General features: G+C 45.1%; 1 protein-coding gene across 2 annotated transcripts in view; it reads left to right on the forward strand.

The window, feature by feature from the left end:
* Window positions 1–25,817, forward strand: part of si (sucrase-isomaltase (alpha-glucosidase)) — a 194,663-nt gene that overhangs the window by 62,833 nt on the left and 106,013 nt on the right. For both annotated transcript variants that reach the window (XM_055646336.1, XM_055646337.1), the window contains 12 exons: window positions 1,915–2,027; window positions 2,625–2,750; window positions 5,621–5,752; window positions 9,174–9,290; window positions 11,140–11,253; window positions 11,359–11,443; window positions 12,816–12,933; window positions 15,568–15,739; window positions 16,956–17,072; window positions 17,192–17,346; window positions 21,058–21,142; window positions 22,864–22,920. In XM_055646336.1, the coding sequence (XP_055502311.1) occupies window positions 1,915–2,027; window positions 2,625–2,750; window positions 5,621–5,752; window positions 9,174–9,290; window positions 11,140–11,253; window positions 11,359–11,443; window positions 12,816–12,933; window positions 15,568–15,739; window positions 16,956–17,072; window positions 17,192–17,346; window positions 21,058–21,142; window positions 22,864–22,920 (1,391 nt within the window). The remainder of the gene's footprint in view (window positions 1–1,914; window positions 2,028–2,624; window positions 2,751–5,620; window positions 5,753–9,173; window positions 9,291–11,139; window positions 11,254–11,358; window positions 11,444–12,815; window positions 12,934–15,567; window positions 15,740–16,955; window positions 17,073–17,191; window positions 17,347–21,057; window positions 21,143–22,863; window positions 22,921–25,817) is intronic.

Consider the following 25,817-nt stretch of genomic DNA (forward strand, 5'->3'; position numbering starts at 1 on the left):
TTAGATTGTCTCGACTTCAATCCTTTAATTTTTTTTCTGCACGCTACATAATGAAGAATTTTTACGGCATCATCATTTACATATGCAATGTGGCCTACTTTAAAATCAGGCCAATCATTGTTCCAGGCACCAGCTCTCAGTTGATGAAGCATGATTGAATAAATAGTATTTGACTCATTACGGTAGCAATTCACGTCAAGTGCTGGAATAAAATATTTATGTGCTATCAATAACCGTTAATAACATGTATATTTTAAACAAACTAATAACGGCAACATGATGGCACGCAAAGGAATTTTGCAGTGGGACGTTAATCTTTGTGCTATTAGGAGACTAAATGCCAGCGTTTCTCAGTCTTCAAATGCATTATCCTTTGCATCGAGATATTTCTGGTTCCAAAATTCACTAAAAAACCCTTGAGTGCAATATATGAGCACAATTAATTTTCTAAATGACTCCAATTTAGATTTTTATTTTTCTAAAACTCATCCGATATAATGTGTATTAATGGCTTAGTATAATTGTAGTTTCTTATTGAAAATGCCACACAAGAAAGCAGCACTTATATTCAGCAGGACTATTTATTAAGACCATCTCCATCATAATACCGTCGACCGCAGTGGCTAACCTGACTTGCAAATTCTGAGCTAAGTGCCGGAGAATCTTCTGATCGTATGGATGTGTATAAAATCATGAGGGGAATAGATAGGGTGAACGCACAGAGTCCTTCGCCCAGGATAGGGGAATCAAAAACCAGAGGGCATTGGTTTAAGGTGAGAGGGGAAAGGTTTAATAGGAACCTGAAGGGCAACTTTTTCACTCAGAGGGTGGTGGGCCTATGGAACAAGGAGGTTGAGGCGGGTACTATAACAACATTTAGTAGGTACTAGGATAAATACCTGGATGGGAAAGGTTTGGAGGGATATGGGCCAAAAACGGGCAACTGGGACTAGCATAGTTGGGTGGCACGGACAAGTTGGGCCAAAGGGTCTGTTTCCATGTTGTGATACTATATAACACCAACTCAGTATGGTCAGGCAGCATCCGTGGAGGGAATGGACAGACGCCATTTTTGGTTGGGACCAGGTCTCTCTCTATATCACCGTCTATATGGCTTTCATTGCAAAAAGATTTGAGTATAGGAGCAGGGAGGTTCTACTGCAGTTGTACAGGGTCTTGGTGAGACCACACCTGGAGTATTGCGTACAGTTTTGGTCTCCAAATCTGAGGAAGGACATTATTGCCATAGAGGGAGTGCAGAGAAGGTTCACCAGACTGATTCCTGGGATGTCAGGACTGTCTTATGAAGAAAGACTGGATAGACTCGGTTTATACTCTCTAGAATTTAGGAGATTGAGAGGGGATCTTATAGAAACTTACAAAATTCTTAAGGGGTTGGACAGGCTAGATGCAGGAAGATTGTTCCCGATGTTAGGGAAGTCCAGGACAAGGGGTCACAGCTTAAGGATAAGGGGGAAATCCTTTAAAACCGAGATGAGAAGAACTTTTTTCACACAGAGAGTGGTGAATCTCTGGAACTCTCTGCCACAGAGGGTAGTTGAGGCCAGTTCATTGGCTATATTTAAGAGGGAGTTAGATGTGGCGCTTATGGCTAAGGGGATCAGGGGGTATGGAGAGAAGGCAGGTACGGGATACTGAGTTGGATGATCAGCCATGATCATATTGAATGGCGGTGCAGGCTCGAAGGGCCGAATGGCCTACTCCTGCACCTAATTTCTATGTTTCTATATATCTCCAAGTTTCCCTTTCTCCTGACTCTCAGTGAAGAAGGAAGAGTCTTGACCCGAAACTTCACCAATTCCTTTTCTCCAGAGATTCTGTCTGACCCGCTGAGTTACTCCAGCTATTTGTGTCTATCTTACAAGTCCTGACTTTATTTCTTCTTATTGACAGAGGTCGAACTGCAGCCAAGTCCATCAATAACATACAGGATCGTAGGTGGAGTTCTGGACTTCTACATCTTCTTAGGATCTTCACCCGAGGATGTTGTCCGTGAATACTTGACGGTAGATATATAGTCATTATTTCTCAATCTTTAAAACTGGATAACATTTACAAAAAGATGACTTCAATTCTGTCAATCATTCTCGTTATTTAAGAGTAGTGCCTTTGTAATTGCTGCTAGCTTGTTTTTGTTTGAGAAAGAACTGGGCTTATATTCACTGGAATTTAGAAGGATAAGAGGGGATCTTATAGAAACATACAGAATTATTAAGGGAATGGACATGCTAGATGCAGGAAAAATGTTCCCGATGTTGGGGAAGTCCAGGATTCACAGTTTAAGAATAAGAGGTAGGCCATTTTGGACTGAGATGAGGAAAACCTTTTTCACCCAAAGAGTTGTGAATCTGTGGAATTCTCTGCACAGAGGGCAGTGGAGGTAAATTCATTGGATGTATTCCAGAGAGAGTTGGATATAGTTCTCAGGGCTAACAGAAACAAAGGGATACGAGGAGAAAGCAGGAACGGGGTACTGATTCTGAATGGTCAGCCATGATCATATTGAATGCGGTGCCGAATGGCCTACTCCTGCACTTATTTTCCATGTTTCTATGTCTATGATAATAAATAATCTATTTCTGTTTTGGGTTAAATCAACATAGCTGATTGGCAAACCCATGATGCCCCCATACTGGTCTCTCGGATTTCAACTTAGCCGCTGGGGCTACAAAAGTCTTGATGAAGTTAAAGCTACTGTGGAAAGGAACAGAAAAATAAATCTTCCATATGTAAGTACATTTTTTTTAATACAGCAAAGGCTTATCTGTTACCTGATGCAAATAGTTTGATACCCGGGTTCCTTGGAGACATGAATATAGACACAAAATGCTGGAATAACTCAACAGGTCAGAAAAAAGATGGGTGACCTTTTGGGTTGGGACCCTTCTTCAGACTGGGTGATGTTTCGGGTCGGGACCCTTCTTCAGACTGGGTGATGTTTCGGGTCGGGACCCTTCTTCAGACTGGTGACGTTTTGGGTTGGGACCTCTCTTCAGACTGGGTGACATTTCAGTACGGGACCCTTCTTCAGACTGGGTGACATTTCAGTACGGGACCCTTCTTCAGACTGGGTGATGTTTCAGTACGGGACCCTTCTTCAGACTGGGTGATGTTTCGGGTCAGGACCCTTCTTCAGACTGGTGACGTTTCGGGTCGGGACCTCTCTTCAGGCTGGGTGATGTTTTGGGTCGGGACCTCAGACCGTACACATTCTCATTCAGGAAGTTATACCACACAATTGAAGTAGTTGTGGTATAAAGTGTTGTGATGCATGTCTTGGAACTGAAGAAAAATAGGAGCATTGGAAGGCTATTCTGTCATGTGACCCTCCTATGCCATTCAGTACAATCATGGCTGATTTTCTATTTCAGTGCTATACCCCTGCCCACTCCACAAAGCCCTTGGTGCCTTTTGTCTGTAGAAATGTGTCTGCTTCTGCCTTAAATGTACATTCTGTCACACGTTCTTCTCAATCTTCAATAGTTAAAAAATAATACACAGGTTCATAAGTTTAAGGAGCAGAATTAGGCCATTCGGCCCATCAAGTCTACTTTGACATTCTATGAGTTCACCAACCTCAGTGAAAGAACCTCTCCTCATTTCTATCTGGAATTACTTAATTCTTCGCCCCCTTCCCACCACCACCTACCCCTCCCCTTGTCTTGAGACAGTGATCCCTGGAACCAAGTCCCTCACTCAGGGGCAAAAAACATTCTGCAGCCAGAGATTCTCAAGGAACTGCAGATGCGGGAATCTTGAGGAAGAAACCAAGTGGTGGAGGAACTCAAATCTTACTGAAACATGCAAAATACTGACAGAGTGGATGCAGACGACAAAGTGCTGGTAGAACTCGGCGGGTCAGGCAGCATCCGTGGAGGGAATGAACAGACGTCGCTTGTCTGAGGACATGCCCTCCACAAATGCTGCCTGGCCTGTTGAGTTCCTCTAACACTTTTGTACTCTGCATCCAGTCAGTCTAACCTGTCAGTATTTTGTTCATCCCTCATTCATCCAAAAGCAGGGGCAGAAATCGCTGTCAAAGCATGGGAGGGCCACAATATTTTGGTGGCTATGCGCACACACACATGCGAGGCTTTGGAGGCTTCGGCAGTGGGCCCTGTGGACGGTAACATCGGGAGCTGACCTGGTTGGTGACCGACTCCAAACTCCAGCAACAGCAGCTTTGTCTGCCCGAATCGTGGCGCCTTTCATAGTCTGACGTGCCTTAAAATTGGCCGGCGGGGGCTTTAACATCGGGAGCCTCGATCGCGTTGACGCAGCAGATTGATTTTAAGCTGCGCCGGGCGATGAAAGGCCCTGCGAACGCTTGAATCTTTCAAATGCTGCAATGGATCACTATGTGATAAATAACACTTAAACAAATAAAAATGAAGCAAATAAAAGCAAACAGAAGAACCAACCTTGGAGGGGAGAGAGAGAGACAAAGACAGAGAGAGAGAGAGAGAGCGAGAGAGAGAGAGAGAGAGAGAGAGAGATAGGAAAAAAAACCTAAATAACATGAGTGACCGTGAATGAGGGACTTACCTCCAAGCCAGCCAGGAAACACGATCCACCGGAACCCTTAATGACCTGACCCATTTAAATCCAATATCTGTTTAAATCTTTCCCTTCCACCAATACATCCAATTAGTTCAAATAGTAATTGTACCCGCATCAGACAGCTTTAAGAAATTCTCCGTGAATACCTTCAGTAATACTTGAAGGTCAAAACACAATTGGTGACACATCGTGTTAATACGATGTTAATAGAGACATTTAACAAGCGCTTAACAGTGACCCCCACTGTCTTGCGGTTAGCGGAGATTTTAATCTTTTTTTTCGCAGAATTTCAAAATCTGGATTACAAAACATGGGGAAGATTGTCCCCCACCTCTCAAAACATGGGAGGGACGTGCTCCTGTCTCCACCCCCCCACTCCCAGGATTTCCGTCCAATGTGAAGAACTACTACACCAGGAATCAATTTGCTCCATAAGCAGCTGAAGAATTTTGGTTTGATCCAGTTTACTGAGTAAAAGTCACGTGTATGTACTCAACGTGGCAAATGCAATCATTCATTTTAACCAGCAAGATCATGCACAGTTATTACCTGCTAGCAGATAGTTTACTATTGCATCAGATCATTTAGTTTTGTTTTTTAGGTTAGAGATACAGCGCAGAAACGGGCCCTTAGGCCCACCGAGTCCGCACATTCCAGCGATCCCCGCCCATTAACACTGCATTACCTACCCAAGGGACAATTTACATTCAGACCAAGCCAATTAACCTGCAAACCTGTACATCTTTGGGCTATGGGAGGAAACCGAAGATCTCGGAGAAAGGTCACGGGGAGAACGTACAAACTCCGTACAGACAGCACCCGTAGTCGGGATCGAACTCGGTTCTCTGGCGCTGTAAGGCAGCAACTCTACCGCTGCGCCACCGTGCCGCCCGACTAAACTAAATCCAAACTAAAATGATGTCGATCAAGTACCAGGAAAACATTTTTTTTTTTTTTTTAATTCTGAACATATTGGTGATGGTAAAAGTAAGGGTGTGGTTCAAAATGGACTGATACACTTTTGAATTAAATTCCTTAGGACATCCAGATCACTGATATTGATTATATGGAAGACAAGAAGGACTTTACGTATGACTTGGTAAAATTTCGCGATCTCCCTCAATTCGCTCAGGATTTACACAGCCATGGACAAAGGTACATCATCATTTTGGTAAGTTCCGTGATCATTCTGCTCACCTTGTCATTTTAAGGGGAAAACATCCAGCAAAAGTTTTTGAAAGCCAAGACTTGTTTTGCCTTGAACACTCAGAGTTTAGTGTCTCGCCATGTGCAACGAGGTAGAAACATCGACAATAGGAGCAGGAGTAGGCCATTCGGCCCTTCGAGCTAGCACCGCCATTCAATATCTTCTTCTTGCGTATGGTGTGCACAGCCTAAAGTTGTAGGACAACTTGTTCTATTTGATCTTATATGATTGTACACACCAGGTTGTTTGCATTCGTCGAAACAGGGCGGACCACACGAAGGTTGCAATCTCCCACCCCCCCCCCCCATTCAATATGATCATGGCTGATCATCCAAAATCAGTACCCCGATCCTGCTTTCTCATCCATATACCTTGATTCCGTTAGCCCTAAGCTCCAGGCACAGCTATTAAGAGGTACAGCGGAAAGCTTTTTGTTGTGTGCTATCCAGTCAGGGGAAAGACTGTCGTACAATCGAGCCGACCAGTGCAAGGATACATGTGATAACGTTTAGTGCAAGATGAAGTTCAGTAAAGTACGAGTACAGATAGTTTGGGACAACGTTTAAAGGAGATGTGCAGGGCAAGTCGTGGTGGGTGTGTGGAACGCACTAGAGGGGGTGGTGGTGGAGACAGAACGATAGTGGCATTTAAGAGACTTTTTGATCGGCATATCGATATGCAGGAATGGAGGGATATGGATCATAAGAGTTGGAGTTGGCATTACGTTCAATACAGACATTGTGGACAAAGGGCCTGTTCTGATGCTGATTCTAAATTCCAGTGAAGAATAAATTTCAACAATGAGCACATGCAAGTGTTATTTTGTTTTAAGATTGTAGTCGTGTTGATGCATGAAAATAGATGTACAAAAGCTGCAGAAATTATCTTTGGAGGGAAAGTATTTTGAGTGTTACGGGTTCCAAAATGGCATCTGATTGGAGTGTGTGGGAAGGAACGGCACATGCTGGTTTACACCAAGGAGAGACACAAAATGCTGGAGTAACTTTGCGGGGCTTCTGTCTGGGGACCTGAAGAAGTCTCGACCTGAAACGTCACCTATTTCTTTTCTTCCAGGGACGCTGAGTTACTCCGGCATTTTGTGTCTCTCTCTGATTTGAACGTTTGTTTATGGTATGAGTATGAATGGCATGAATCCTCTATTGGACGAAGTAACATCACCAACACAGCCCAATTGTGGACACAGCCCAGACCACCACACAAACCAACGTCCCTTCCTTTAACACCATTTATAACTCTCACTGCCTCGGCAAGGTCAGCAACATAATCAAGGACGAGTCGCACCCTGGCCACTCCCTCTTCTCCCCTCTCCCATCAGGCAAAACATACAGAAGTGGGAAAACGAACACTTTCAGATTCAGAGACAGTTTCTTCCCAGCTGTTATCAGGCAACTGAATCATCCTACCACAACGAGAGAGCTGTGCTCTACTACTATTTGCCTCTTTGGTGACCCTCGGACTATCCTTGATCAGATTTTGCTGGCTTTACCTTGCACTAAACATTATTCCCTTATCAAATATCTTCACACTGTGAATGGCTCAATTGCAATCATTTCTTTCTGCTGACTGGAGAGCATGTAACAAAAGCTTTTCACTGCACGTGGCAATAAACTAAACTCAACTGAACTGTAGACTTTGAAAAACTTTACACTTTTGAGATATGGGCCCTTCGGCTCACCAAGTCTGTGCCGACGAGACCCTGCACTAGCACTATACTACATACTGGGGACAATTTTCAGTTTACAGAAACCAATTAAACTACAAACATGTATGTCTATGGAGTGCGGGAGGAAACCGGAGCACCCAGAAAAACCCAGGCGGTCACAGGGAAAATGTACAAATGTTCTATCCCAATTAAATAATATTATGTTAAAGCCCTGTCCCACAGTTCTCCTGAGTTTGCCCTGATTTGAACTCAGAGATTTACCGTAATGGCCACTCGTCGGTACTCGGGGCTCTCGTGGACATTTTTCATCATGTTTAAAAATCTTCACGAGTCTTCCCGTGCTTACCTGCCGTTAGTGAGTCATCCCGAGTACCTGCCGTTAGCGCTAAGAGACATCCCCGAGCTCCGACGTACCCGCTACGTTCAATTCTCCATGCTTACCACGAGTTTGATTTTTTTTTTTAACTCGGGAGAGCTCTTGGAATGAACTCGTACCGTGGGACAGGGCTTGTAGTTATCACAGTGCAAATGACTCGGAAGAAGCTGCCCAATTGCCTCATTTATGATGTTGACAAAATCACCCATGACTGCTCCTTTGATAGCATGTCACTAAAAGTAGGTTGGCATCCAACCTGGTTCACCTCACAATGCAGCAGCAGCATCTGGTACTGGAACCAAACTCAATTGTTGAACGAACTCCAATCTAAACAAAGCGAATAACAAAGTGAGATGGAATAAGTTTGTGAGATGGTTTCAATAAATTATACCCAGTGGCGCAGCTGATAGAGCTGCTGCCTCACGGTGCCACAGACCCGGGTTCAACCCTGACCTTGGGTGTTACCTGCATGGAGCTTACACATTCTCCCTGTGACCGTGTGGTTTTCATAAGGAATAGGAGTAGAATTAGGCCATTCGGCCCATCAAGTCTACTCCACCATTCAATCATGGGTTTCACGAATCACAAATTTCGAGGTGCTCCGGAGATTTCTCCCACATCCCAAAGACGTGCGGGTTTATTGTCCTCTGTACGTTGCCACTAGTGTGTAACGAGTGGATACGAAACTGGGATAGCGTGGAACTGGTGTGAGCGGGTGATCGATGGTCGGCGTGGACTCAGAGTGCCAAAGAGCCCGTGTCCATGTAGTATCTCTTATCTACACCAAATAATAATGAAAGCTACCAATTCACTTTAAAAACCCAACAGGTTCAATAATATCCTACAGGAAAAGGAATATTCAATTTTTTATAAATGTGTAACAAATATCGGGGGCATGTCAACTATATCCTTAATCAAAGTGGTGCAGAGGGAGAGGGGTGTGGTGGACGGGCAGCAAAGTGACCTTCACCCCACAAATAATCATTAAGATGTGAGAATCTAATTGATATTTGTGTCTAAAGCCTTTCTCCAAGAAAGCAAGTGATGATACAATGTTTCATATGTGCCTGCTTCAGTACATGCTAAATGTTAATATCTTGCCTAAATAGGAGATAGTAGATAGATTTTTGATTGGTACGGGTGTCAGGGGTTATGGGGAGAAGGCAGGAGAATGGGGTTAGGGGGGAAAGATAGATCAGCCGTGATTGAATGGCGGGGTAGACTTGATGGGCCAAATGGCCTAATACTGCTCCTATCACTTATGCTCTTATGAATGACTGAGAGTTGTTCTTACCGACCATTGACGTCTTTATCTTTGAATCCAGGACCCAGCCATCAGCATCCAGAGCCGGATAGGTGGCCCATACCATTCATATGTCAGAGGAACGCAAATGGGAGTCTGGATCAATGAGTCTGATGGGAAGACACCCCTGCACGGAGAGGTAATGGAAATAAACGACGTCTCTGAATGTAATAGAGGAACATCTTGGGAAATAGTAAATATGACTGTCCTGAACTCTTAACAGGAATGGATATATCAAGTCGAGAGTGTTTTATTGCCATGTGTCCCAGATGGAACAATGACCTTCTTACTTGCAACAGCACAACAGATTATGTCAACATAGCACACTGCAAACAATATAATAAATGAGAAAAAATGTTCAATGTGTATATATACATATATGTACATATACACACATGCATATGCACACACACACACACAGATGCACACATACATATACATGCGAAATATACACACGCACTCGTACACACACTCGTACACACACTCGTACACACATGTACACACACTCGTACACACACTTGTACACATATAAAACAAACAAACAGTAATAGTGTGAAATAACAGAACCAATGCCCCCAAGTCTATTGTAGTTCAGAGCTTATTTGGAGGTTGTTGTGTTTGATAGTCTGATGGCTTTAGGGAAGTAGCTGTTCCTGAACCTGGACGTCACAGTTTTCAGACTCCTGTACCTTTTCCCGATGGCAGGGGTGAAATGGGTGTGTGGTCAGGGTGGTGTGGGTCTCTGATGACGCCGGCTGCCTTTTTGAGGCAGTGACTCCAGTAAATCCCTTCGACGGTGGGGAGGTCAGAGCCGGTGATAGACCGGGCAGCATTCACAACTATTTGCAGTCTTCATCACTCCTGGACATTCAAGTTGCCGAACCAGGCTGTGATGCAACCAGTTAATATGCTCCCAACTGTACACCTACAGAAGTGCATGAGAATCCTCTCTGACTATTATCTATTACAATTTCCTGTTTATAATTTCTTGGCTTTGCTTTGCCATAAGTTTTCAAATGGGAAATTGAATGTATCAATAAGTAGAACCTGTAGTCTTTAACAGTGGATTATGACCTGATTCTCTGCATTACTATTATCTATTTATTTATAAAAATAAAAAAATATATATATATACTCATTTGGTTTTTGTTTATGACGGATTTAACAAAGTAATATGTTTAGTTTAGGAAGGGAGCGCGCGGAAACTGGCCTTTCGGCCCACCGGGTTCTCACCGACCAGTTATCCCTGCACATTAACACTATCCTGCACACTGGGGATAATTTACACTTATACCAAGCCAATTAACTTACATACATGTACGTCTTTAGCAAAACCAAAGTTTTCGGAGAAAACCTATGCGATTGCGGGGAGGATGTACAAGCTCTGTACAGACAGCCCCCATAGTTGGGATCGAACCCAGGTCTCTGGTGCTGCGTGCTCTGTCGGGCAGCAACTTTACCGCTGCGCCACAGTGCCGTCTGTACTATCATGCGTTTTACAGAATAATATGTTTAAATATCTATTGTGCTGCTGCAAGTCTTGGGGAAGTCCAGAACAAGGGGTCACAGTTTAAGGATAAGGGGGAAATCCTTTAGGACCGAGATGAGAAAAAAAATTTTTCACACAGAGAGTGGTGAATCTCTGGAACTCTCTGCCACAGAAGGTAGTTGAGGCCAGTTCATTGGCTATATTTAAGAGGGAGTTAGATGTGGCCCTTGTGGCTAAAGGGATCAGGGGGTATGGAGAGAAGGCAGGTACAGGATACTGAGTTGGATGATCAGCCATGATCATATTGAATGGCGGTGCAGGCTCGAAGGGCCGAATGGCCTACTCCTGCACCTGTTTTCTATGTTTCTAAGTAAGAAAATCATTGTTCCGTTTTGGGACATATGACTATAATACAATCTTGACACTTGACTTGACCTGACGTTTTTATGCATTATTGTACAAATACTACAAGTGGTATTTTCTCTCTCAACTTATTCAGGTTTGGCCAGGTGAAACAGTCTTCCCTGACTACACGAATCCCCAATGTGTGAAGTGGTGGATAGATGAATGTGAAAAATTCTATCAAGAAATAAAATACGATGGGTTATGGATTGTATGTTCCATTTTATTTTATTTGTTAATAAGTCTTCCCCTTTAGCTCCAAATGTAATTCACTAAAGTGCTTAAATGTTTTTGTTGTATCTCCTCTCATTTGTAGGACATGAATGAGGTGTCAAGTTTCAAAGCTGGCTCAATAAACGGATGCAATAAAAATGAATGGAACAACCCTCCCTTCATTCCAAGTAGGTTCGATCTATGAAATGAATGAGCTTTGATCAGAGAATGATCTGTCTGAAGAAGGGTCTCGACCTGAAACGTCACCTATAACTTCACTCCATAGATGCTGCCTGACCCACTGAGTTTCTCCAGCATTTTTGTCGACCTTTGAGCTTTTCATACGGTCATAAGGGATAGGAATATAATGAGGCCATTCGCCCCATCAAGTCTACTCTGCCATTCAATCATGGCTGGTCTATCTCTCCCTCCTAACACACCCCCATTCTCCTGCCTTCTCCTCATAACCTCTGACACTAGTACTAATCAAGAATCTTTTCACTTGAGTCACATATTTAAACTGGCTTAACACCACGGAACGGTGGACTATTCTGATCAAACTTTGGACTAAGTTATTATTTTTTTCCAAATCAAAGGCATAGGGTCCAAACAATATTTATCTCTCAGCAATTACTAATGTGAAAGGAGGCAGAGACGATTTACGAGGTTGTAGCCCGGGACTCGAGGGCCTGAGATGTATGGAGAGGTTGAGCAGGCCAGGACTTTATTCCTTGGAGTGCAGGAGGATAAGGTTTGATCTTATAGAGGTGTACAAGATCACGAGAGGCATTGTGTTTAAGAAGGAACTGCAGATGCTGGAAAATCGAAGCATCTATGGAGCAAAGGAAATAGGCAATGTTTCGGGCCGAAACGTTGCCTATTTCCTTTGCTCCATAGATGCTGCTGCACCCGCTGAGTTTCTCCAGCATTTTTGTGTAGCCATGAGAGGCCTTGGTTGGGTAAATACGCAGTTGTTTACCAAGAGGAGGGGGATTGTGAACCAGACGACTTGGGTTTAAGGCGAAGGGGGGAAAAACGTAATAGAAAACTGAGGGGCGACTTTTTTACACAAAGGGTGGTAGTAATATGGTACGAGCTGCTGGAGGAGATGGTTGAGGCAGGTACTGACATGAGATATTTGGACAGGTACATGGATTGGGTGGGTTTAGAGGGTTATGGGCCATGCAAATGGGACTTGTGTAGATGGACCATGGTGGTCTGTGTGGCAGGTTGGGCCAAATGACTGATGACACTAATACGCAAGGTGCAGGAGAACCTCAGTAGGTCAGACATCATCTGTGGAGGGGAAGAACAGATGACATTTCAAGTTGGGAACTTTCTTCAGACTGATTGAAATGGGGGGGGGGGGGGGGAGACACAAAGTGCAGGAGTAACTCAACGGGTCAGGCGGCATCTCTGGGGAACATGGATAGGCGATGTTTTGGGTCAGTGCCATTCTTCAGACGTTATTGGCAGATGAGTGGACACTGGCCAAGGATGAAAATCGGATGTATTTCAAACAACCCACAAATATTTTTCACAAATTGTCTTCTTTTGAAGGGATTCTTGATAAATTAATGTACTCCAAAACGCTCTGTATGGATGCCAAACAGACTCTGGGAAAGCACTACGATCTTCACAGTCTTTATGGTCACACAATGATAGTTGCAACTGAACAGTAAGTATTAGCCATAGAGTATCTTTGGATCATCCTACCACAACCAGAGAGCAGTGCTGAACTACTATCTATCCCTTTGGTGACCCTCGGACTATCCACGATCAGACTTTGCTGGCTTTACCTTGAACTAAACGTTATTCCCTTAACATGTATCTATACACTGTAAATGGCTCGATTGTAATCATGTATTGTCTTTCTGCTGACTGGATAACACGCAACAAAAGCTTTTTACTGTTCCTGGGTACACGTGACACTAAACTAAACTGAACTGAATTTTTTATTAAAGGAAAAACTGCAGATGCTGCAAAATCGAAGGTAGACAAAAATGCTGGAGAAACTCGGTGGGTGAGGCAGCATCTATGGAGCGAAGGATTAGGAGGGGGTTTCGGGTCGAGACCCTTCAGACTGATGTCGGGGGGGGTGCGGGAAAAAGCAAGGAAGAGGCGGAGACAGTAGGCTGTGGGAGAGCTGGGAAGGGGAGTGGAAGGAGGGAGAAAGCAAGGACTACCTGAAATTGGAGAAGTCAATGTTCTTGCTCACTGCCCAAGCAAAATATGAGGTGCTGCGCTGCCAATTTGCCGTGGGACTCACTTTGGCCATGGAGGAGGCCCAGGACAGAAAGGTCGGATTCAGCATGGGAGGGGGAGTTGAAGTGCTGAGCCACTGGGACATCAGGTTGGTTAGTGGGAACCGAGCAGAGGTGTTGGGCGAAGCGATTGCCAAGCCTAGGCTTGGTATCACCGATGTAGAACAGCTGACACTGAGAGCAGCGGATGCAATAGATGTGGTTGGAGGAGATGCAGGTGAACCTCTGCCTCACCTGGAACAACTGCTTGGGTCATTGAATGGAGTCGAAGGGGGAGGTAAAGCGACAAGTGTAGCTTTCTCCAGCATTGTGTGTCTACCTACTGTGTAAAAGAGGTGATTGGTTCAGGAGTCTGATAGCGGTGGGGAAGATGCTGCCCGTCAGTTTGTTCATCCAGGTTTCCAAGCTCCTGTATCTTCTCCCAAAAGGTAAAAGAGAGAAAAGGGAAAGACCAGGGTGGAAGGAAGGAAGGCAACCCTGACGATACGTCCAGCCTTCCTGATCAGTTCAGTTTAGTTTATTGTCACGTGCAGCGAGGTACAGTGAAAAGCTTTTTGTTGCGTGCCTTCCAGCCAGCGGAAAGACAATACATGATTACAATCAAGTCGTCCACAGAGTACAGATACATGATAAGGGAATAACGATTAATGCAAGGTAAAGCCAGCAAAGTCTGATTGAGGAAAGTCTAAGGTAGACAAAAATGCCAGTGAAACTCAGCGGGCGAGGCAGCATCTATGGAGCGAAAGAATAGGTGACATTGCGGGCCGAGACCCTTCTTCAGACTGATGTGGAGGTGGGGGGGGGTGGGGGCGGGAAGTAGAAAGGAAGAGGTGGAGACAGTAGGCTGTGGGAGAGCTGGGAAGGGGAGGGGAAGGAGGGAGAAAGCAAGGACTACCTGAAATTGGAGGTCAATGTTCATACCGCTGGGGTGTACACTGCGGGAGGAAAGTCCAAGTGTCACCAAAGAGGTAGATAGTAGCTCAGCACTGCTCTCTGGTTGTGGTAGGACGATGCAGTTGCCTGATAACAGCTGGGAAGAAACTGTGCCTGAATCTTGAGTGAGCATTTTCACACTTCTATACCTTATGCCTGATGGGAGAGGGGAGAAGAGGGAGTGGCCAGGGTTTTCTCTGGCTACTCCTCCTTTCCCTTTCTTGTCCCGACCCACCCCCACCCCCGATCAGTCTGAAGAAGGGTTTCGGCCCGAAACGTTGCCTATTTTCCTTCGCTCCATAGATGCTGCTGCACCCGCTGAGTTTCTCCAGCTTTTCTGTATAACCTTTTCTCTGAGAACTCCAGTTTCCCCACACTCTTCAAAGACGTACAGGTTTATAGGGTAATTGGCTTGGTATAAATGCAAACCATCCCTATGTAGGATAGTGTTAATATAACCATATAACAATTATAGCACAGAAACAGGCCATCTCGGCCCTTCAAGTCCGTGCCGAACACTTATTCTCCCCTAGTCCCATCTACCTGCACTCAGACCATAACCCTCCATTCCTTTCCCATCCATATAACTATCCAATTTATTTTTAAATGATAAAATCGAACCTGCCTCCATCACTTCTACTGGAAGCTCATTCCACACCGCTACCATTCTCTGAGTAAAGAAGTTCCCCCTCATGTTGCCCCTAAACTTCTGTCCCTTAATTCTCAAATCTTGTCCTCTTGTTTGAATCTTCCCTACTCTCAATGGAAAAAGCTTATCCACGTCAACTCTGTCTATCCCTCTCATCAATTTAAAGACCTCTATCAAGTCCCCCCTTAACCTTCTGCGCTCCAAAGAATAAAGACCTAACTTGTTCAACCTTTCTCTGTAACTTAGTTGCTGAAACCCAGGCAACATTCTAGCAAATCTCCTCTGTACTCTCTCTATAATGTGTGGTGATCATTGGTCGGTACAGACCTGTTGGGCCGAAGGGCCTGTTTCTGCGCTGTATCTCTAAACTAAATTCCGCTGATGGGCTTTCTTGATCACTACATCATGCTTGAGTGTTGTGTTCTACCTACAGTCATGGAGTAATTAGCTTTGTTTAATATTACAGAGCCAATACGCGTGTGTTCCCTGAGAAACGTAGCCTTATTCTATCTCGATCCACTTTTGCCGGCTCTGGAAAATACGCAGGACATTGGTTGGGAGATAATGCAGCCAACTGGAACGACATCAAGTGGGCGATCCCGGGCATGCTGGAGTTTAGTCTCTTTGGTATTCCCTACGTAAGTGCATTTAAGAACACATTGCAGTGAATGCTGTAAAGGACGCATTCATTTTGAGTGTAGGTTCTCCAGGCATGTCTTTGTTATATCATGTGCATCATCCATACTAAAGAATGCTGATCAAAATATTGATATGTTATAGAGTCATAGAGTGATACAGTGTGGAAACAGGCCCTCTGTCCCAAACTGCCCACACCGACCAACATGCCTTATCTCTACTCGTCCCACCTGCATTGCACATGGCCCATGTCCTTCCAAACCTGTCCTATCCATGTACCTGTCTAATTGTTTCTTAAATGTTGCAATAGTCCCTGTCTCAACTGATTAGTACGGGTGTCAGGGGCCTAATTCTGCTCCTATCACTTATGAACTTATTAACAGCTCGTTCCATACACCCGCCACCATTTGTGTGTGATGGAGGTTGGGTTTTTGAACAAGCTGAACAACTAGCTCGGGCGGCATGGTGGTGCAGCGGTAGAGTTGCTGCCTTAAGCCCCTGTCCCACTTAAGAGACCTAAACACCAACCTCTGGTGACTTTGCCCGCCACCCAAGGTTTCCATGAGGTCACCAGAGGTTTTGGTCACTCTCCCTAATGGTCGAGGCTTCATCTAGGTTGCTGCTATTTTTTCATCATGATTAAAACCGGCCTCAACTAAAAATAGGTTGCCGTTTTAAAAATCGATCATTTTTTAGTCGCAGGTGTAGTCGAAGCCGGTTTTCTTCATAGTCGAGGAAGGTTTTCAACATATGCGTGGGAGGTGGTAGGAGGTTGCAGGTCACCTCGACCTTGATTATTATTTTTGGGTGTCGGGCAAGGTCACCAGAGGTTGCTGTTTAGGTCTCCAAAGTGGGACGGGGGCTTTACAGTGCTTGCAGCGCCCGAGACCCAGGTTCGATCCTGACGACGAGCGCTGTCGGTACGAAGCTCTTACGTTCTCCCCGTGGCCGCGTGGGTTTTCTCTGAGATCTTTGGTTTCCTCCCACACTCCAGCGACATACAAGTTTGTAGGTTAACTGCCTTGATATAAGTGTAAAGTGGCCCGTGCGTGTGTGTGTGTGTGTGTGTGTAGGATAATGTAAATGTGCGGGGACCACTGGTCGACACAGACTCAGTGGGCGAAGGGCCTGTTTCTTTGCCGTATCTCTAAACTAAACTAAACAAACCTTGACCCTTTGAAGTACTAACGGAGTTACAACTGTACTTCACCTTTGCAGATTGGTGCAGACATTTGTGGTTTCTTTGATAATACAACGGAAGAACTGTGCAGGAGATGGATGCAAGTTGGAGCCTTTTATCCATTTTGTCGTAACCACAATGCAGAAAATTATGAAGTAGGTTTTCAAAAAGCTGGCAATAAATATGTTGTGACATTGGGAGGAAATAATTTATCACCGTGTTAGAAGGTTAGATTTTATTAATAACTGCAGTAACACTCATCTTTCCTCTCTAGCCTCAAGACCCAGCTTATTTTGGTGAAAACTCTCTTTTAGTGAACAGTTCCAGGCATTACCTGAATATTCGCTACACGTTGCTCCCCTATCTCTACACCCTGTTTCACAAAGCCCACGTCTACGGGGACACTGTAGTTCGGCCTCTACTCCACGAGTAAGTACTTTTGGAAAGTCAATGAATTCTGGTGCAAGAACAAAAGGGACACAAAGTGCCGGAGTAACTCAGTGGGTCAGGCAGCATCACTGGAGAATGTGGATAGGTGACATTACGGATCGAGACCCATCTTCAGACTGAAGAAGGGTCTCGACCTGAAATGTCGCCTATCCATGTTCTCCAGAACTGCTGCCTGACCTGCTGAGATACTCCAGCACTTTGTGTGCTTTTATCTACAGTTCCATGTTTCTACTATGAATTCTGATGATTATTAAAGGCTTGTTATATTCCAATACAATATAATGTGTTTATTTCTCTGCCCAGATAAGGTGCGTAGAATAAAGTTTGCTGTATGTTATGGTATTCTTTCTGCTTGAATAGTTTGAGCAGGGTGGCACGGTGGCACAGCTGTAGAGCTGCTGCCTTACAGCGCCAGAGACCCGGGTTCGATCCTGTCTATGGGTGCTGTCTGTACTGAGTTTGCACGTTCTCCCCATTACCCGGTGCTTCGGTCTCCTCCCACCCTCCAAAGATGTACAGGTTTGTAGATTAATTGGCTTTGGTATGATTGTAAATTGTCCCTAGTGAGTGTAGGATAGTGTTAGTGTGCAGGGATTGCTAGTCGGCACGGACTCGGTGGGCCGAAGGGCCTGTTTACACGCTGTATCTCTAAACTAAACTGAATGACTTGTGCTGAAATTAAAATGGTAGAAAATCTAATCAATGCCAATTGATTGTTAATTAGGTTGATTTCTGATTTTTTTTTTTTTTCCCCTTTTGATCTGGCTTTAGCCATCCACTCCCCATCATTCTACCCATTTGATCTGGGCCGAAGCAATTAAAGACGATGTGAGTTTAACAGCCACATCTTTCTTCTCTGAAAATCACCACCTTAGGCTATTATTGTCAACCTTCCAGCTAGCGAGTTGGAATGGAATTATCAGAGACCTGGGAAAAAGCTATCTGTCTCCGTCAATAAACGAGATTCATTGTGAAGTGGAGGAGGATCAGGGTGTACAAAAAAAAATGGAAGCTATTAGAGGATTGTAGGCTGAGCAGAGATGGATCCAAACAAATTAAATGTGTTTGAACGAGGATTTGGACCAGGGTTTTTCATGGATGTTAGCTGCAAAGATTCCCATTATGACTTGTATCTCTCGCACCTTGAGGTTCGTGTTAACAAGTCTGAAATAAAAGGATACACTGTATTCTCCTCCTGATGGTTACAGTGCACAAACAAAAATGATTTTGACCCATAATCCATTTACCAGTGACATAGTTTGAATGTATTGATTCCTGCCAAGGAATTTAATATTAATAAAATACCGTAGAGAATTTGATATTAGAGCTTACCCACCCCCTGATATTGTGCCCCAATGCACCTCTACTGTACTTCTCAGCTTGTTTAACTATTTAGATGCCACAGGCACCCCCTCCACCTCTACTTCCAGTCTGAAGAAGCGTTCCAACACAAAACCGGAGTAACTCAGCAGGTCAGGCAGCCACCCTGGAAACTGTGGGCGGGTCTCAACCCCAAAGGTCACCTACCCACTTTCACCAGAGATGCTGCCTGACCCGCTGAGTTACTCCAGCAAGTTTTGTCCATCGCAAACTGTTAACCTTGTCTTTTCCCACATCCAGACTTGATTTTTATTGTCCCTGTTTAGTTTAGATACAGCACGGAAACAGGCCCTTCAGCCCAGCGAGTCTGCACTGACCAGCGATCCCCGCATATTAACACTATCACACACACACACACACACGCACACGCACGTGCACGCGCACACATACTTACACATACAGAAGTTCACACACACACACACGATAATTTACTGTTTTACCAGCCGATTCATCTACAAATCTTTGATGTGAGGGAGAAAACCGAAGATCTCTGAGAAAATCCACGGGGTCATGAGGAGAACGTACAAACTCTGTACAGACAGCACCCGTAGTCGGGATCAAACCCGGGTCTCGGGCGCTGTAAAGCAGCAACTCTCCCGCTGTGCCACCGTGCCGCCCTTAATACTGCCCCTGTTGTCCGTCTCGCTCCTCCCCAGTAACAATTCAACTTGGATTCACATCACAGACACATCCCAGCCCACATAACATTGCCTTTTGATTCTTATGACTGCCACAGAGCTTCCTAAAATCCCAGCACAATGATTTTCTTTTTAAATGCTTCTCCGCGATCTTCAAATCGCTTCATGTTCTCAACTCGACTTTTGTAAGTTCCATTTAATTGCTTTACACTCCAATTTTTCCATTGTCGTTTTCCCTCGTGTAATTCCTCCTTTTTTACTCATCCCCCCAAAGGCTTAGTTTGTTGTGACAAAATAACAGGGAGGATTTTGTAACTTCAAAAGACTAATATGAAAAGCTTAGATGTACACGCAATGCTGTAGTCACTCAGCAGGTTAGGCAGCATCTCTGGATTCTGCAGAAGGCTCTCGACCCGAAAGGGCACCTACCCACCTTCTCCAGAGATGCTGTCTGGCGCGCTGAGTTACTGCACCTCTTTTGGTCTGTCTTTGGTGTAAAAAAGCCCCTGCAACAAGCATCCTTTTTATTAAATACAAAAAGCTTGTTTCTTTTGTTTAGTTAGAGATACAGGGTGGATGAGCTTCTAGCGAGCCAACGGCCATCCACACTTCATAGAAACATAGAAACATTAGGTGCAGGAGTAGGCCATTCAGCCCTTCGAGCCTGCACCGCCATTCAATATGATCATGGCTGATCATCCCGTACCTGCCTTCTCTCCATACCCCCTGATCCCTTTAGCCACAAGGGCCACATCCAACTCCCTCTTAAGTATAGCCAATGAACTGTCCTCAACTACCTTCTGTGGCGGAGAGTTCCACAGATTCACCACTCTCTGTGTGAAAAATGTTTTTCTCATCTCAGTCCTAAAAGATTTCCCCCTTATCCTTAAACTGTGACCCCTTGTTCTAGACTTCCCCAACATCGGGAACAATCTTCCTGCATCTAGCCTGTCCAACCCCTCAGTAGATCACTGTCGTACATGGCATTGTAAAGAATGATGATAAAGCACACACACGACAAAATCCCATACTTCCAGCGGCGGAAGTCCGCAGGAACTGGAGGACAGAGATGTGTGGTGCGTCCGTCACCGTTCCCGTTGGAAACCAACACCACTGCGTCGCTGATGTTTTCAACGATGATGAATAGAGATACAGCACGGAGACAGTCCCATCAGCCCACCGAGCCCATCCCGATCATCGACCACCCGCTCACACTAGTTCTATGTTATTCCCACTTTCTCATCCACTCTCTGCGCACTAGGGGCAATTTACAGAGGGCCAATTAACCTGCAAATCCACACGCCTTGGGAAGCGGGAGGAAACCGGAGCACCTGGAGGAAACCCAGGCGGTGACACTGAGAACTTGCAAACTCCACGCCGGATGGTATCCGGGTCTCTGGTGCAGTGAGGCAGCAGCCCTACCCGCTGCACCACTGTGACGTCTGGTGTGTTTTGGGAAGTAGTGTTTTTCAGGCACTCTTATCTAAACTGGTCTTTCAGCAGATATAATAACGTTGATCGTAGCAAAGAGTTGCTGAGTACATAATATTATGTAATGATTAATATTTTCTGTAGTGTGGGGAAAAGCAGTAAACATTCAATTTCTCAGCCGCCATCCACATCATGAAGAGTATCTACAATTGTGTGAATGAATTGCTTTTTCTTTTACAAGGTTCTCTTCAGACAAAGAGACATGGACTGTTGATCGGCAGTTTCTATGGGGACCTGGTCTTCTCATCACTCCAGTGTTGGATCCTGTAGGTTATTTAAACTCTTTCATAAGGTCATAAGGAAAAGAATCAACTCTGCCATTTAATCATGGCTGATCCATCTCACCCTCCTAACCCCATTCTTTACTCTGTACACTCTGGAATTTAGATGAGAGGGGATCTTATTGAAACATATAAGATTATTAAGGGTTTGGACACGCTAGAGGCAGGAAACATGTTCCCGAGGTTGAGGGAGGCTAGAACCAGGGGCCATAAGGGGTAAGCCATTTAGAACGGAGATGAGGAAACACTTTTTCACACAGAGAGTGGTGAGTCTGTGGAATTCGCTGCCCCAGAGGACGGTGGAGACTGGTTCTCTGGATACTTTCAAGAGAGAGCTAGATAGGGCTCTTAAAGATAGCGGAGTAAGGGGGTATGGGGAGAAAGCAGGAACGTGGATGATCAGCCATGATCACATTGAGTGGTCGGTGCTGGCTCGAAGGGCCGAATGGCCTACTCCTGCACCTATTGTCTATTGTCTATTCTGCCATCTCCCCATTACCTCTGACACCCGTACTATCTATCTCTGCCTTAAAAATATCCACTGACTTAGCATTCACTGCCTTCTGTTACAAAAAGTCCACAGATTCACCACCCTCTGACTAAAGAAATTTCTCCTCAACGTCCTTTTATTCTGAGACTATGACCTCTGTCCTAGACTCTACCACTTGTGGAAACATCCTCTCCACATCCACTGTATCCAAACCTTTCACTATTCTGTAGGTTTCAATTAAGTCCCCCCCCTCATTCTTGTAAAGCTAATGACAACACTGTTTCCAACTGATCGTTTCTCTGCATCTTCTACATGGTGTCGGCACGGTGGCGCAGCGGTAGAGTTGCGGAGGCCGTGTTTCTGCACTGTTTGGGTCTACCTATTGTCCCTATACCTTCCTTCACGGTTCATTTGTAGCTGGAGAGGTGGTTTTCCAAATTTAATAAAAGCCCATCAATAACTATGCAAAAATAGATGCCCAGAAAATATCTTGTTCAAAGTTTAAGGAGAAAGTATTATTAAAGCAATAAAAGTTCTTGATAATGGATTCTGGGACAGTTAAAATTGACTCTTTAAAATTGTTGAACTAAATGTTGTTTGGGCGGCACGGTGGCTCAACAGTGGAGTTGCTGCCCCCTTACAGCACCAGAGCCCCGGGTTCGATCCTGACTACGGGTACTGGCCTGTACGGAATTTATACGTTCTCCCTAAGACCTGCGGTGGTTTTCTCCGGGATCTCCGGGTTGCCTCCCACACTCCAAAGACGTACAGATTTGTAGGTTAATTGGCTTGGTATCATTGTCAATTGTCCCTGGCCTGTGTAGCATACTATAAGTGTGTGGGAATCGCTGGCCGTTGTGGACTCTAAACTAAACTAAAATTGCAGAATAAGAATGATTTTCATTTCAAGTACAAGTATGATTTTAAAAAATGGTTTGATCGAGGTCTGTTATCCTTTTATTCCCGTGATAATTTTGATTCCCAAATATCATTCATTATTCCCCGGCTAACAAGCCAGTAAGGCTTGGTTGTTGGGTTCCATCTGGGACTTTTCTAAGGCCAATCAAGATCTCTTGGGATTTGATACCTTCTATTCAGAAGATATCTACAGATTTGTTTTACATAATGCGTCTACGAAATAATACAATTGTAGTAAGAGTGGCAGAATTTTTTCTGAAATATCTTAACACTTTTCGCACTTTCCCATATTTTTTAGGGTGCTGAATCTGCCCGCGCTTATATTCCTGACGCCGTTTGGTATGATTACGAAGTAGTAAGTGTTGCTTTAAGTTCATTTTCCTGTATTGAATTCCTAGTTCATCGTTGGCCATCCTTGCCATAGAATAGTGGGCGGCAGGGTGGCGCAGCGGTAGAGTTGCTGCCTTACAGCGTCAGAGTCCCGGGTTCGATCCTGACAACGGATGCTATCTGTGCGGAGTTTGCATGTTCTCCCGGTGACCTCGTGGGTTTTCTCCAGGTCCTCTGGTTTCCTTCCCACATGTCAAAGACGTGCGGGGTTGTAAATTAATTGGCTTCTCTAAATTGGCCCTAGTGTCCTTAAACACTACAATCGTCCCTAAACACTACAACCTCAAATAAGCTGTGATCTACCTAGACTATTATTGTTATTAATGCTCTATTATTGTTACCTTGTTTATTACATTGTTTACAGCGCACTATGTTCACATATTCTGTAAGAATTTAACTGTTCCATCTGGGACAAACGACAATAGAACACTCTTGACTATGGGATAGAATTAGTGTTGGTTGGCTCGGTGGGCTGAAGGGCCTGTTTCCACACTCTATTTCTAAACTGAACCAAACTCCCAGAACTTGTTATGTAACACCATCCAGGTTATGAATAATATTTCTATATACTTAAGTTGATAGATAACAGAGCAGACATTGCTGCTGGCTTATTGCAGTTGAAAGCTGTCTACAAGATCTTGCAGATGTGGATTCAGTGATTTATCTGAAAGCACTGCAGATGCTGGTTAAAATCGAAGGTAGACACAAAATGCTGGAGTAACTCAGCGGGCGAGGCAGCATCTCTGGAGAGAAGGAATTCCTTCTCTCCAGAGATGCTGCCTCACCCGCTGAGTTACTGCAGCATTTTGTGTCTACCTTGGAATCAGTGATTGTCATGCTTAAATAAATGTCAGTTTAATAATGAGCTGGAGCTGGCAGACAGACCCAACCATTTTGCAGCACGTTCCACCACAAGCTCGCTGGATGTTCTTTGCCAACGTTTCCCCATCTGCTCTCTGACAATGGGTACCTCGCAGGGCTCAGTTTTTTTACAATATAAAGATACAGCACAAAAACAGGCCCTTCGGCCCATTGTGTCCGTGCCGAATATCGATGCTGCTCACTATTTTAATGATGGTGGTATCCTTGAGGTCTGGAGACGATGTGTTGTGGAGGTGGTTAGTTTAGTTTAGTTAAGTTTATGGCACATAAACCGAGGTACAGTGAAAAGCTTTTTGTTGCATGCTAACCAGTCAGTGGAAAGGCAATACATGATCACAATCGGGCTGTCCACAGTGTAGGGAAATACATGATAGAGGGGATAATGTTTTTTGCTAGATAAAATCCAGTAAAGATAAAATCCAGTAAAGCTCAGGACTGCTCTCTTGTTGTTGTGCTTCTGTACCTCTTGCTCGATGGGAGAGAGGACAAGAGTGAGTGGACGGCGTGCGACTAGTCCTTGATTATGATGGTGGCCTTGCCAACGCAGCGTGAGGTGTAGATGAAGTAAAATGGAAGGGGAGGCTGGTTTGTGTGATGGCCTGGGCTGTGTCCACAATTCTCTGTAATTTTCTTGCAGTTTTGGATGGAGCTGTTCCTAAACCATGTTGTGATGCGTTCCACTAAAATGCTTTCTCTGGCGCATCTGTAGAAGTTGGTGAGAGTTGTCGGGGACATGCCGAACGTCTTAAGCCTTCGAAAGATGCAGAGCCGTTGGTGTGCTTTCTTGGTCGTTGTTACAATGTGGGTGATCCAGGGGAAGCTGTTGGTGATATTGACTCCTAGGAATTTGACTACTTTGGCGGCATCATTGCAAACTGGGGTATGTGGACCGCTTCTCTTCCTGAAGTCGATCACTATCTCGTATGTCTTGCTGAGAGTGAACACATCCCAAGAAATGAAGACAAAGCGCAAGGGACAACATGATTTCCTTGACATGAATTGCTGGTTAGATCTGACATTTAATTTAAAGCCTGCCTACAGCAGCCAACGGTGTTCCGGTAGATATTTTCCTGAGCTGCAGATGTACTAAAGGAGAAGGACAAAGCTCATGCAGAGAATATGTGTGCAACAGGGAGCTGCGGGAGGCACATTAGTTGTAGTCCAATGTACCAGGGCATGTTGGAACCTATTCTCCTCCATTTTGATCGATTGAAAAGATAGAGCAGGACAAAAGGCCCTTCGCCCCACCGAGCCCATGCCGACCATCGATCACCCGCTTACACTAGTTCCATGTTGTGTCACTTTCTCATCCACTGGGGGCAATTTACAGAGGGCCAATCAACCTGCAAACAAACCTGCACGAGGAAACCGGAGCAAACCCATGCGGTCCCAGGGATAAGATAAGATAAGATAAGATACAAATTTATTGTCATTTGGACCCCTTGAGGTCCAAACGAAATGCCGTTTCTGCAGCCATACATACAAACACATAGACCCAAGACACAACATAATTTACATAAACATCCATCACATCGCTGTGATGGAAGGCCAAATAAACGTATCTCTCCACTGCACTCTCCCCCCCCCCCCCCCCCGATGTCAGAGTCAAAGTCAAAGCCCCCGGCTGGCGATGGCGATTGTCCCGCGGCCATTAAAGCCACGCCGGGTGGTGCGAGGTCGCACACCGTGTCTTGGTGTTAGAGCCCCCGGTGTGCGCTCGCAGAGTCCCGTGGCCATTCCCAGCCGCGTGGGGCGGTGATGTCAGGCCCCGCTCCGGGAGCTCTTCAACTCGGGCGGGGGAAGTCGCCGTTGCGAGAGCCCTGAAAAGCGGTCTCCCTCCAGGGAGCCGCGGGCTCCCGGTGCCGCTGTCCACAGACCTGTCGTTGGAGCCTCCGACTCTCCGGTCGGGCGCAGCAGCAGCAGCAGCAGCAGCAGCAGCAGCAGCGCTCCTCCACCGCTCCACCCGCTCCGGACTCGGCC

Source organism: Leucoraja erinacea, chromosome 14 (genome assembly GCF_028641065.1).
Source record: "Leucoraja erinacea ecotype New England chromosome 14, Leri_hhj_1, whole genome shotgun sequence".
NCBI lineage: Eukaryota > Metazoa > Chordata > Chondrichthyes > Rajiformes > Rajidae > Leucoraja > Leucoraja erinaceus.